The 12,761-nt window shown below is 39.3% G+C and overlaps 1 protein-coding gene across 1 annotated transcript; it reads right to left on the reverse strand.

Annotated features, from left to right (window-relative positions):
- Positions 1-1,344: 1,344 nt before the first annotated feature.
- aldocb (aldolase C, fructose-bisphosphate, b) lies at positions 1,345-11,279 on the reverse strand. The gene is made up of 9 exons (XM_053478445.1): positions 11,183-11,279; positions 6,034-6,167; positions 5,139-5,350; positions 4,704-4,758; positions 4,119-4,279; positions 3,941-4,024; positions 3,683-3,857; positions 3,298-3,497; positions 1,345-2,414 (listed from the first exon to the last, which is right to left on the reverse strand). Exons 2-9 carry the CDS (start codon positions 6,143-6,145, stop codon positions 2,322-2,324), a joined length of 1,092 nt encoding a protein of 363 aa, XP_053334420.1. The 5' UTR covers positions 6,146-6,167; positions 11,183-11,279; the 3' UTR covers positions 1,345-2,321.
- Positions 11,280-12,761: the final 1,482 nt, after the last annotated feature.

The following is a 12,761-nucleotide window of genomic DNA, read 5'->3' on the forward strand; positions in this document are numbered from 1 at the left end:
GTCCCAATTTGGTGTTACTGGGGTTTGAACCTGGGACCTTCATGAACAGTAGTCCCACACCCTAACCACTGAGCTACCCCAGCCTCTGCAGGATACCCTTGGACACCATCAATTTAAAAAAATAATTCTCCAAACAGCAGGGCCACGATCAAACTATCTGCTAAAATCTTAGATCTGTAGCCTCTCAAGGACTTTAATGGCCCAAACATGTAAAAAAAAGCATCTGTAACTCTGGTTAGTTATTTAAAAGTCCCAGTTTGACTTATATCAGAATATTTTAACTACCCAACCCTGGTGGATTCTTTGCCCTGGAGTTGTTTTGATATCTCCTTGGTAGTCAAGATGCTCCTCTTGGATTCTTTCACAAAGAGGAGTCTGTATTTTGAGGTCACCTTGCCCTGTGGGAGTACCAGGGTGGCATGCTGGTGTAGTGGTCAGCACCGTAGCCTTGCACCTCCAGGGTCTGGGTTCGATTCCCATCTCTGTGTGCATGGAGTTTGCATGTTCTCCCTGGGCTTGGTGGGTTTCCATGCACAGTCCAAAGACATGGCAATAAGGCTAATTGGTCTTCCCTAATTGCCCATAGTGTGCAAATGATAATTGTTGATGCCGGGGTTTAACTACAATTTTCTTTCCTCCATAAATCCATGAAAAACACTTTTAGACCGAAGTGTATTTTACAGGGTGCTCCCTACTCCCTTGACGGTGAAGGGAACTTCCCTTGACAAAACTCCACCATTCTGAACATCACAAGTCACCAGGGCAGACATCACTTCCTCTCTGCGTTACCATAGGAACATAAGCACCTTGGATACTGGCGACTGCTGTTGTTTCACAATAGACATTAAATATTTATTGAAAAAAAAACTAATACCAGTAAAAAACATACACTATCAAAATGTGTATAACTTGTAAATAAGTGATTGATTAATAATAACTGAGTAAAGATGGATAAAGATTTTTTTTTATAAACTACTAGCCTATATAATCCTACTTATTTCTTAATTCAATTAAGATTTAAATTGTCCTATTAATATGATGTCTTTCTCGAAAATAAATATATAAAATACTTTTTCAAGCTCCATTTTTTTCATGCTCCAGGGAGATGCAATGATTGATGGGAATTTTTTAAAATTCCCCTTTTCCTGGGAGGTAAAGACCCGTTGCTCTCTTCACCATTTGCTGCTCCCTGCTGTTTGAAATCACACTTAACATGGCTGAACACACTATGAAGTAATACTTCACAGGGTACTTCCAGCCGATCTTTAGAAGGCCATCGTCATGTAACTGTTCAAGTATGCAACATTATATTTATGAACATTAATAAATCACGGAAGACATGCCTGGGATTTTAATCTCTTTATTTTACATTATATTATATATTTTTTCTGCTTGACACCAAGTGCTTAGAAGAAAACAAAACAAAACACCACAACGACAACATCAATGTTTTTCCAAATCAGCAGTGACCGCTCCCCTCGGAACGCTTCATAGTTAGGTCCTTACCAGCGCATTATGCCAATAAACTCCATCGTCTCTATCACTACGCTACAAAGATGGAGAGGGAGAGCGTAATACAATCAAGCACACTACACCAAACTAATATAGTTAGTATTCTATGATTATCGAACAGTAGATGAGCAATCTGTAACACCTGGTACTATAATATTAAATATTGTTCCTCTCTTGGTGCAAGTAAATTGTTCGTTAAAACCATTGTGATGCAAACAGAAGTACTGACCTACAGTATACACGTCACTCTGTCTCTTCTCTTACATACGCACACACTCGGACAAACAAACACGTTGTGAAGAAATGCCCTGCTCAGCTTAAGTCTACTTGCACCTTCCTGCAATGTTTCGGACATAAACACACATACAGTGTCTGCGCTCAGAACCATAGCTTAAAGACTGAATGACGAAAAAGACAGAAATGATGAGACACGAGAACTTCAGAACCTGGTGTGAGCGTTGAATACTTAGAACAAAAAAACAAAACAATAAATAAAAATTGAATTCCAACCACAATTTCAGTCAGAAGGTAATAACTTGGCCACACAGGCAACACCATCTGATTTTATAACCGTTTTTACAAAGCGACCCTTTATCGAGATCTCCTCATTCTGCTTTCCTTCTACTGCTGGGAATTTTTTTTATTTAAGCAAAACAGACATTTAAACAACGGCTCTTGGACAGAGGGCAGACGTCAGCGCAGGCCTGTGACTGGCTGGTGAGACGGAGAGAGGAGTTGCTGTGGAAGATACTACTGGTCGGCAGAAGCTGAAGAAAGCGGAGTGATGGAAACGGCGTGTGTGTGGTGGTTTAGTAGGCGTGGTTGGCCACGTACAGAGACTGTCCTGCAGCACCGCCAGTTCCGCTGGACACGTACTTGCCTTGAGCGGCCAAGCCGTTAGCCTGCAGAGGGGGGGGAATTAACCATTTAGAATTCATCACTTGGTTTACACATACATCACATTTTATTATGGTTGTATACGTTATTAATTATCAGTGTCTTCATCTACAGCAGCAATTCCAAAACTTGTATAACCAGTGTATAATTTTTTTTTTTTAATACCTTTTTACTCATTGTGACTTTTTCATTTAAACCTAGCCTTAATATTCTTCTACACCATGCTGCTTGTATAATCTGTGCACTGGCTGTAGTAACATTACAATTTCACTTTTGGGATTATTAAAGCATATTTCTCTCCCTCTCTCTGTGCGTTGTTTAAATCCTGTGGTCTTTTTATTATTAGTTTTGATTACTTTTTAAATGTGAATACTTAACCAGAAATATAAACCTAATTACAAAATTTAAAATATTATTTATATTATACATTTATTATTTTCTTGTCTTGCAATACCACAAGGGTCCACTAGAGGACTGAGGCGCCACATTTTAGGAAACTGTTCTACAGGATAGAACACTCAGGTGATTTAAAAATAAACATTAAAATAAATTAAAATAAATATCCGTAAGAGTAAAAATTTAAGACATCTGAATGCAACCAGATTTGTGATGCAATACTGGAGCCAGTCATGTATTACATGACATTGTGGTCTTATTAACAGCAATTTATCATTATAAAAAAAAATAATAAAAAAAACTTACACAGAAAAACAAGGTTTTCTAGGCTTTTCTCTGGATTATAATTTACAAGATACTTGGCAAAATAAATCCATCTTATTATGGGGAATAATAAAAAAAATAAATGAATTAAACTAATAATTACAAAAAAAAATGCTGATCACATGCTTCAAGTAATTGAATTAAGCATTGCTAGCATTTTAAACGAACCTCAGCACGCTTGATGAACTCCTCAGTGGCAGCTTTCGTGTTCTCCTTGAGACCGCGCCAGGCACCAAGGGCTGAAGCCTGCAGAGCGCGGCCGTAGGAGAAGGTCAGCGCCCAGGGCTTCAGCAGGGGGCAGTTATTAATGGCGTTCAGGTTGATGGATGCATCTTCTTCGCTCTGTCCTCCAGACAGGAAGGTTACACCTGGGTCGGGGAGGGGGACAGAAAAAGCCAATGATTAGCCACACTGTTAAGTTAAGTCATTTCTCACTGCTGTTAAACCGTCAACCCGTCACAAGATGTATTAAACTAAGCCACAGTATGCGATAACCAACATCTGTAATGGTGATTTAGGACAAACGGAGCGCTGCAATACCGTCATAAATTACCTGTGACTGCGGGAGGAACGGTGCGGCGCAGGGCAGTGACTGTCGCCATGGCGATCTCCTCATTGGAGAACTTGGTGGGGCAGGAGTGTCCGGCGGTCACCATGTTGGGTTTGAGCAGGGTGCCTTCCAGGTAGACGTGATGGTCAGACAGAGCCTTGTAGCAGGCAGCCAGGACCTGAAGCACAGTAAAGTGTACATAAGTACAACACAGCAAGTTGCTTTTATACATTTGCGATTACAGATCAAGAGATGATTTACCTTCTCGGTGACGTACTGGCAGCGCTTGAGGTCATGATCGCCATCGGGCAGGATTTCGGGCTCCACGATGGGCACGATGCCGTTCTACACAACAGAGCAACGAGAAAATTTATTTATACCTCATTTATCACCACTAATGAGAACTTACTGAGCAACGCAATCCAGTATAAGAACTGACCTGCTGGCAGATGCTTGCATAGCGAGCCAGGACATTGGCGTTCTCCATGATCGCCAGCTCTGAGGGAGTGGTCTCGCTGATCTTCAGGACACAACGCCACTTAGCGAAGTCCGCTCCGTCCTTCTTGTACTGAGCGCAGCGTTCCGACAGGCCGTCCAACCCTGCGTGGATTAAAAAATATATATATATAAATTAAGAAAAGGAGCCAAACGTTTGCCATGCCATACCTAAATGCCAATACAGGGGTTTTTAGAAGTCATGTGACATTATTCCAAACCAAGGGCCTGAGTACTTGTGCAAATTTCAGCTACAACAAACCTACCCATGTGGAAAAATTTACTGCCCCCCTAAATCTAATAACTGGTTGTGCCATTGACTCTGGTTGGCATCAATAACTGCCATTTCATGCAAGATACAGCCTGTTTAAGGATTTCAATTAGAGATTTGAGTCAAATATGGCCCCGCCCCCTCAAAAAAAAAAAAGCTAAACATTTTAGCTATATTGTGGAATATGGTATTTTATTTACAGCACTCTGACTGTGTGTGTAATATATACACAATGTTTTTATATGATTGTGTCTTTACCCTGAGTTGTGGTTTCACCGTTGGTCCCTGCCAGAGGAACAACGCCTTTGTCGACCTGTTGGGACGAGAACACAAAACTTGAAAAACAAGCTTACATGAGGAAACCTAATACTCAGACTCTCTCTGTAATGCACACTGGAAAATACTTACATTATTTCCAGAAAGTATGAATATTATTCCTATGTCTCTGTATCTTTTCAGATTGGTTTATTGTCTCTTCATTTTAACCTCATCTAATCTTTCTTTGTTTATGCTTACAAATATATTTTATGTTTATACATTAAAAACTGGTTATATTGTTTGGATATCTGTTTTATAAACATATTAAGTTACATACTTCTCTGTTGCATGGACACTTATTGCTCTTCCCTCACTGTACATTACAATACATACTGTGACATGCTAGCAACGTTAGGAATGTTGAATCTTTTCTACCTTAATGCCCACGACAATGCCCCTATCCTTGATCAGCTTGGCAAAGTTGGTGCCATCGTCTGTGCTCTGGTACAGGGTCTCGTGGAAGAAGATGACGCCGCCGATGCACTTGTCAATGCGCTCGTCGGCTGTAAAGAGGAGCTGGCGGTACAGGCGGCGGTTCTCTTCCGTGTTCTCAACGCCGATGGGGTTCAGCCGCTTGGCCATGCTTCCTGTTTGCACGCACAAACAGTTTCGTTTAAATTTTCTATATATTTATTTATTTTTAAACAAGTACTCTTTAGTCTTAACTGTAACTAGGATGCAAATAATTTTGTGATGAATCTTTGTAAAATTATTGATAATAGGTAGCTGTTAAATCACATGCAGACTCGCAAGTCGATTCAATACTATTCTGTTCCGAGGTGCTGCAATTTCTGTCTCAAGTGGCGATATTTCTTTTAAAAGTGTAACTTAAATTAAATAAAACACTGAAATGTTAAATTACTTGTGTTGTTTGTTTAAAAAGGTCATGGCTGGTACAATTTTTCTCCCCTGCCAATCTTCTCTGCACTCCAGTCCAGTAGGTGGCGGTAACAAACCAACCGCACAAACGCCAATCGTTACTCCCGCATTATAGTAAGGCGAGTATTTGCACAATAAAATGGAACGGATTGTTGTATTGTTTTTGCAAAACCTGCGGTTTTATTTTATTTTTTTAAAGCCCATATTTATTTTTTTTCTAAATAATAAAAAAAAAAATGTGCTAATAGATTCCAAATCAAAAGAACTGAATCGACCAACAGCAGTCTGATATTAAATCGCACAGCTCTAGCAGCCAGTATGAATCTGTACATCACATAGGCATAATCCTATCCTAGATGCTGAAGCTAATTGATTTGAACGTTTGCGAGACCTGTGGACTCATCCGCAGCGAGGATGCCTTTGCCAGGTGCGACGATGCGCTGGGCGATCTCCTGGAGCTCCTTCTTCTGCTCGGTGGTGAGGGCTGGGTACTGGTGCGTCATGATGCCTGCTGCTCAAAGCAAACTGGGGGAAAAAAATAGACAGAGAGAGAGCTAGAATTAGAGTTTGCATGATCAATTCTGGGCAATGCAAACCTGCAATACCCTTATGTAACCCAGACTTTTGGGGGGGGGGAACCAAAACAAAACTGCCTTAACCTTAACCTTTACTCCATCATGGACTTAAAAAAAACAATGACTGCATGTTAATTATAGAAATATTACCGACTTAGAACAGTTTGAGCTACATTTTTTTTAACTTGGTAGAAACCATTTGGATTTGGAATCCTGTCGAAAGGTTAGCAAGTTGTGGCTCTTTCAACCTTCTAAGCAAGTTCAACCATTCTGACAGAACGCCAACAGCAAAGCCTGCTCAATAGGGCGCCTGGCTACACTCCACTTGGTGTCTGGGGATTTAACAGACAGACAAACACACAACAGATTTCTGTTTCAGGATTACGAATGGTTAAAATTCCACACTGCCTGTAGCAAAAAGCCTGGATTATATAACACCTGCTGAGCGGCACAGATTTCCAAACAGGGGTTACGAACGCGCTCTTGTCTAAACCGTGCTGTCAGACCTCGTTACATCTCGCTGTGATAAATCTCGCCTAGGTGTTCACAGCATAACTAAAATCACATTCCTTTCAGGCATCTCTTTGTAAACCAGTCACAAACGTCTTAAACATCATTATTCTTTCTTTCATGTTCTCCTCATCGCTCGCCTTTACAACAACCAAACTCAAACGGGCACAAACTGTTCGAATCAATCAATCAATTAATCAATCAACCAATCGATACACTACTCCAGCAGTACATGTTTATTTCCTGCTATGAGATAAAAGGCACACAATGAGGCAGCACAAGTCTCGGGTTCCCACAGGGACAGAAACGGCACTCGTCCGTGTGTGAATCAGTCGTCTGTTCACCGAAGCCTAAAGTAGATTCCATGGAAGAAAAAAAAAAAAAAAAAAAAAAACTTATCCTGGACAACTCTGTCTCATTTATCACCAGCATGCACAAGGGACTGAAGGGAGACCATATAAGCACCGACTGTTTGCAGAAACACTCGTCTCCTTAACGACCTCCAACAGCAGCTTAAGGGCTTTCCACAGAAACAGCACAAAGCTACGAGATTGGCAAACTGTGCACGTTGTGCCAAGGAGGAAGGGGGGGAAAAAAAAAAAAAAAAAAGCGGTCAAGGATTTAACCCTTGCCTTTCTGACATATTGACTCAATATGTCTGGACCCTTTACACTAAAGGTCGTTCTCTGAATTAGATTCTTACCCGCATTCAAAGCTGCGACATCACACGCCTTAAATCACCTTCACACTGACGAGGTGTTACCTTTAAAGCATTTAACAAACTTATGATTATCATGTTCTCACCGATACTAACTCATGACAAGTCTTCACAAACCAACTACAAACTTGTCACAGACACTTCTTCCATGTCCCCACTACACTGTTGTCAATATGGCATAAATTCAAACATCACATGTAGTCAAATGTTAGCTTACAAACCAAGCTTATTTTAGATGTATTTATATACATTTTCATTTGAGGTGGTTTACCGTGTTGCAGTTCTTCTACAATCCTACAGGTGGTGCACTGTAAACTATTCACACATGGGCGGACAGGCAGCACAGCATCCTGTGTGATAGGAGTGCAACATTTGCTAAGTTTGTTCAGAATTGTAACGATCAAAACTATATATATTAAATTCCTCAAAGAAAGGAAGTTAAAAAAACAAAAAGGGCATCACTGTGCTACAGGTGATTATCCAGTCAGCTACTGTACCAGTTAAGCTAATTTATAACCGACATCACTCTAGTTTATACAAGTTGTTTTATTTTTTTCTAAAAATCATCCCCCAAACATGCAATTCTAACAATAAACGTGAAACACTGAGTCCATCATGACGCATACTGCATCATATTAGGTCGGTCAATAAAAGGGCCGAGTCTAAAGAAATGAAATATTAATCATTAAACAAACAGGAGACAGGAGTTTGTTAAAATGCTCTAGCTGAAATACCTCTCAGAGAAAGTACCATTTCATACTCGGTTTATTTTACTCCTTCTCCAAACGTGCCGTTTCTATGTTTATGTAAATGAGATCCTGCTAAGCCACGCCCCTCATTAGATCAGCAGAGCTATGAGACACTCTGGTGGAGGGGCTCATCTTATGATGAGGTCACATGGGGGAGGGGGGTCTAATTGCCTTATTGAACCACCATCCAATAAACATTAAAAACAGGACAAAAAGCAGAAGGTATCCCTCTGACACACGTCATGCACAACAGGGACCTACCTGAACATCTAAGTGAATTTTGCATAACAGATACTCTTTAAAGATTAATGTAATTAACTGCTGTGAAGACCGGCGTCTGGTTCGCATGCTGCTGTACAGACAGAGTAGGAAAAGCGTCCAGGGTTTTGTACGGGACGCAGGATTAGGAGTAAAAAACGACTGAGTGTTCATGATCATTACAGCACAAAACTAGTTTTAAGAAGAAAAAAAAAAAAAAAAAAAAAAAAAAAAAAAAAAGGTTGAAATGCGTCATGTGACCTGATGGTCATTATGGTGATGAATTTTTATGAGCACCGTGATGAGATGCATGAATTAAAAAGGCCAGATAGAGGTCAAATAGTACTACTCGAGGTATCAGTTACGGCCTGTTCCACCACAGGGCCGTTGAATTCAAATCTGATTGGTCAGAAAGCAGGGGTTTGTTTTCTAAAACAGAAAATGTAATATATGTTTATGGTGAAGTTTTTAATAATGACATGTTAAACAATTTATGGGAGAATTGTTTTATTGCATTTGCAAAATTATTGCTGGAACTTTGGTTCTCATCCAGCGTGGTGACAGGACCTTCCACAATTCTCAAGGTTTGTAGCAAACATGACCCACTAGAACCTCTTTTTTTTTGTTCCACCTGAGAGAAGCTTCTTTTGATAAACTAATCTAAGGCTTACATTTTTAAATGTTTATGCTTTCAGGTTTGTCTCATTAAAATGAGCCAGCTTTGCTAAGTGAAGAGAATTTTTTTTTTATTTTTAAAAAATTTATAAATAAAGGAAATAAATATTTAAAGCTGCTATAGCAAAAGCAAATTATAATTCTTGGGGGCATCATACATAACTAACTAATTAATTAGTGGCAATTTAACTTGCTGTAAAAGAAAAAAAAAAAAAAAAAACAAAAAAAAAAAATCAATGACTTCCCTGTGGACAAACCGAGTCATGCTGGTCGTGACGCCTCACACGGTCACTGTTTATTTTCCTATAACAGCAAACATCATGGGGTCTATTTCTTATTCAACATCTGCACAAACATAATTTGTTGGGTTTTATAAATTTATAGGCTTTTCCACTCAGGATCGTAGAGATCACTGCATACTACACGGTACATTGTTTACCTATGACTCGGGTCTTATGTGCATCCTGTCTTGAACACGATCTGCTCTGGTTTTTGCACTGCGTCACTCGAGGGCCGCCTCCCTCCCACTCGTTGTACCACTCGCATCCATCAAAGCGAGGAAGGCCGTAATGGCCGCCGGATAAAACGACGTCTTACAGGATGGAGCTGGAGCTCCGTTATCCTATCGGAGCGACACTTTCACCATCAGGGCCGAGCCAGGTCACAGGCACACCTGTATTACTACAGGGGGAATTTTGTGCCAAAATAGAACTTAACATTTTAAATGCATAATGCATTCAGAATTTTTTTTTTATAAAGCTGGTTTGTACTGTAATTAACTCATGTATTAATTGTAACTGCATCCCTTGGCACTAAATGCAAGAGTATGTGTGGTAAAGCTTTTGTAAACATGTATGTACTATGAACATATAACGTGTAAAAATATACATGCAACATAAATATGTATATGAATATACAACATGAATATATTAGTAATATATAAATAAAATAAATACAAATATATTAAATGAACATCCTTTGAATCCTCAAGGTTAAGCCTGTCTCAAGGTGGATTAAGGCGGATGTGTAACCCAACCACAGACTGTTCAGACATGCGCAGTAGCGCTCTGTATAACAAACACGAGCATCCGAGATGCGTCAGAATAGCGCAGAGAGGCGCGTGCTTCGATCTAGTACCTAGAATAGCACAAGTGTCTGCGTTTCTGCGTCGCACTGTTGACGTTTCCGCGTCTACACCATTTTGCGATGGTTTCTCAATGATGGGGTGACGAAATGTTACTTTTATTTTTTTACAGCCACGTTAGTCACTCAAACGAGGGTGTTAGCCATTTTGATTTCCTGTTCCAATGTGGGTGAGAGAGATTACTCATCCACAAGCTCAAGCTCAAACCCAAGCACAACCTCCGGGAAACAAGAAACTACACCCCCCGCCCCGACATGCTAATGCTAACCACCACCCACTGCTGATGGGAATGTGTACGTGCACACAGGCACACTCGTCAACCTTCTCCATCCATGCATGATCTATCACTCCATCAATCAGAAAATACACTAGTCGTTACTTTATATATAAATAAAAACACGTGGAGTAGAATTACATTAAAATTCGCTATTCTTGTTTCTTTTAGTATCTTTTCCTGTTTGTGTGTACTTGAGGCCAGAACGCGGAAGAGGAGGAGGATAATGTCCTAACTTGCGTTCAAGGTTGTCAGTAATTAAACATTTTTTCCTCTCTTCATGCTTCTCTACAAAAATAAGTCACCAATATTCATTTTAAATACTATAAACCCTGCTTCAAAAGCTGAACTACATAAATTATTCACAAAACCTGCATTATTCAGCAATATTTGCTAACGTTTACGTTTAGCATAAAGTATTACATGCTAGTTTTTTGCAATACACATGACATAATAACATTGCATTCATATAAATAAAAAAAAGAAAAATACTTTCAATAAATAACCACCTGTCGAAAAATACTTCCTGACGCCAAACCAAATTAAAATGAAGATTATTTGTGGTCAAATAAACCACCCACAACTCTTCCTATCACATAAAACGACTCACCCCTACACAGATATACTAAATTCTTACCTGGAAGGTGCGTAAAAGCTAGAGGATGTGCTGAGAGGGAGGTGATGCTTGCTGTCCGACACGCTCTGCCGTTGTGATGCCGCAACGCAACGTGACCGCTTACAAAACCCCCTCATAAATATTCATTTGTACGTCCTTACGTCGCGTCGTACGTCACGACGTATGTATTCTACGCCTATCTGAGGCATGTACTTTAGGCACGTAGGCACTTAGGATGACTTGCTATATTATAAAAATGTCTTGGATTTCGTTGCATGGAAAATAAACAGTTCTGTTTACACACTTGAAACACACATTCCATCGTTCTTTATGTTTAGGTAAGTTCCGATTAATATTAATTATAATGAAAGGGTAAAACTGATGCTAAGGATGCTCAGTGACCTTGAGGAGGGTCATAACATCCTGATGCTGCCTTATGAAGCCTTACAAATGTGTCTTAAATTCTTAAAAAAAAAAAACACAAAATATGATAGCTTGGTGCGATTATTCATTAAAATCCTAAGCATCTACAAAATATATAGTTAGCTCCATCTAAAACCTGATACTAGCTTTATATTCTGAATTTTAAATATATTTTATCATTTAAAAACATACAGTATGAAGCAAACACTGTTGTATCGGAATATACGGTGTTGGTAATGGGGGGGACATCATTATCTATATAAATAAAATAAAGGTTTTCTTTGTACTCTTTCAATAATATCTTTACGTTTCAAACATTGGAGGACCCGTAACCAGTTTTAGAAAAATTTCTCTCTGTATGTCTGACTGTCTGGTGGTCTTTATGTCTGTCCAGCTGATTTTGTCACAGCATCACGCAAAACTAGCTAAACAGAATGTAATGAAACGTTGTCAGTCCTTCAGGTTTTGCCCAAGTTGAAATCTGCGCCATAATTGAAATCAACATGTTGAGTAGAAGGGATGTTATGAGCTTTTTCCCTTGAGGTGGGCGTGGTTATATGCGTCACTCAACAGAGTCAATCAATGTGATGGTTTATTGTGTATACACAGAGGTCGCGAGAGACACAGAAACGTCCGCAATCATGAAAAGAATTCACTCTTAGAATGATATCTTTACGTTCAATACATTGAAGGACCTGAAACCAGTCTTAAAAAGACCGACAGACGTATGTATATATGTATATAATAATATCATATAACTGATCAGCTTATATATATATATATATATATATATATATATTTTTTTTTTTTTTTTTTTTTTTACCTACTTCTACAAATTCTTTACCCGTCAATGAAGGATACCAACATTAGTGTGTATATACAGTATATAAAACAGAAATTTTGTTTGTGTGTTTGTATGTTTGCATGTTTGCACAGGCGTTCCTCACTGAACATAACAGTAGGCAGGATCAGAGAAGGATGCATCAGAAAATTTAAGAAAGGTCCGGCCAGGAAGATGAGATGGGAATGAAATCTACAGTTGGTGGTAATTTAAAGTACTGGATACCAACCAGCGTTAATCAACAAAGAAGAAAAAGAACAGTAGGCGGAGTTGTCTATGGTGAAAAGGGGAACATGCTGAGCTCAAAGCAACTGAAACCTCTGATCAGACTGCAGA

This window comes from Clarias gariepinus, chromosome 19, assembly GCF_024256425.1.
Source record: "Clarias gariepinus isolate MV-2021 ecotype Netherlands chromosome 19, CGAR_prim_01v2, whole genome shotgun sequence".
Classification (NCBI taxonomy): Eukaryota; Metazoa; Chordata; class Actinopteri; order Siluriformes; family Clariidae; genus Clarias; species Clarias gariepinus.

Coding starts and splice junctions, on each gene's coding strand:
- aldocb (XM_053478445.1), bottom strand. CDS start 6,145: ATGACGCACCAGTACCCAGCCCTCACCACCGAGCAGAAGAAGGAGCTC. Junction 4,759..5,138: donor GCATTGTCGTGGGCATTAAG/GTAGAAAAGATT, acceptor TCGTCCCAACAG/GTCGACAAAGGCGTTGTTCC. Junction 3,498..3,682: donor CGTTCCTCCCGCAGTCACAG/GTAATTTATGAC, acceptor TCCCCGACCCAG/GTGTAACCTTCCTGTCTGGA.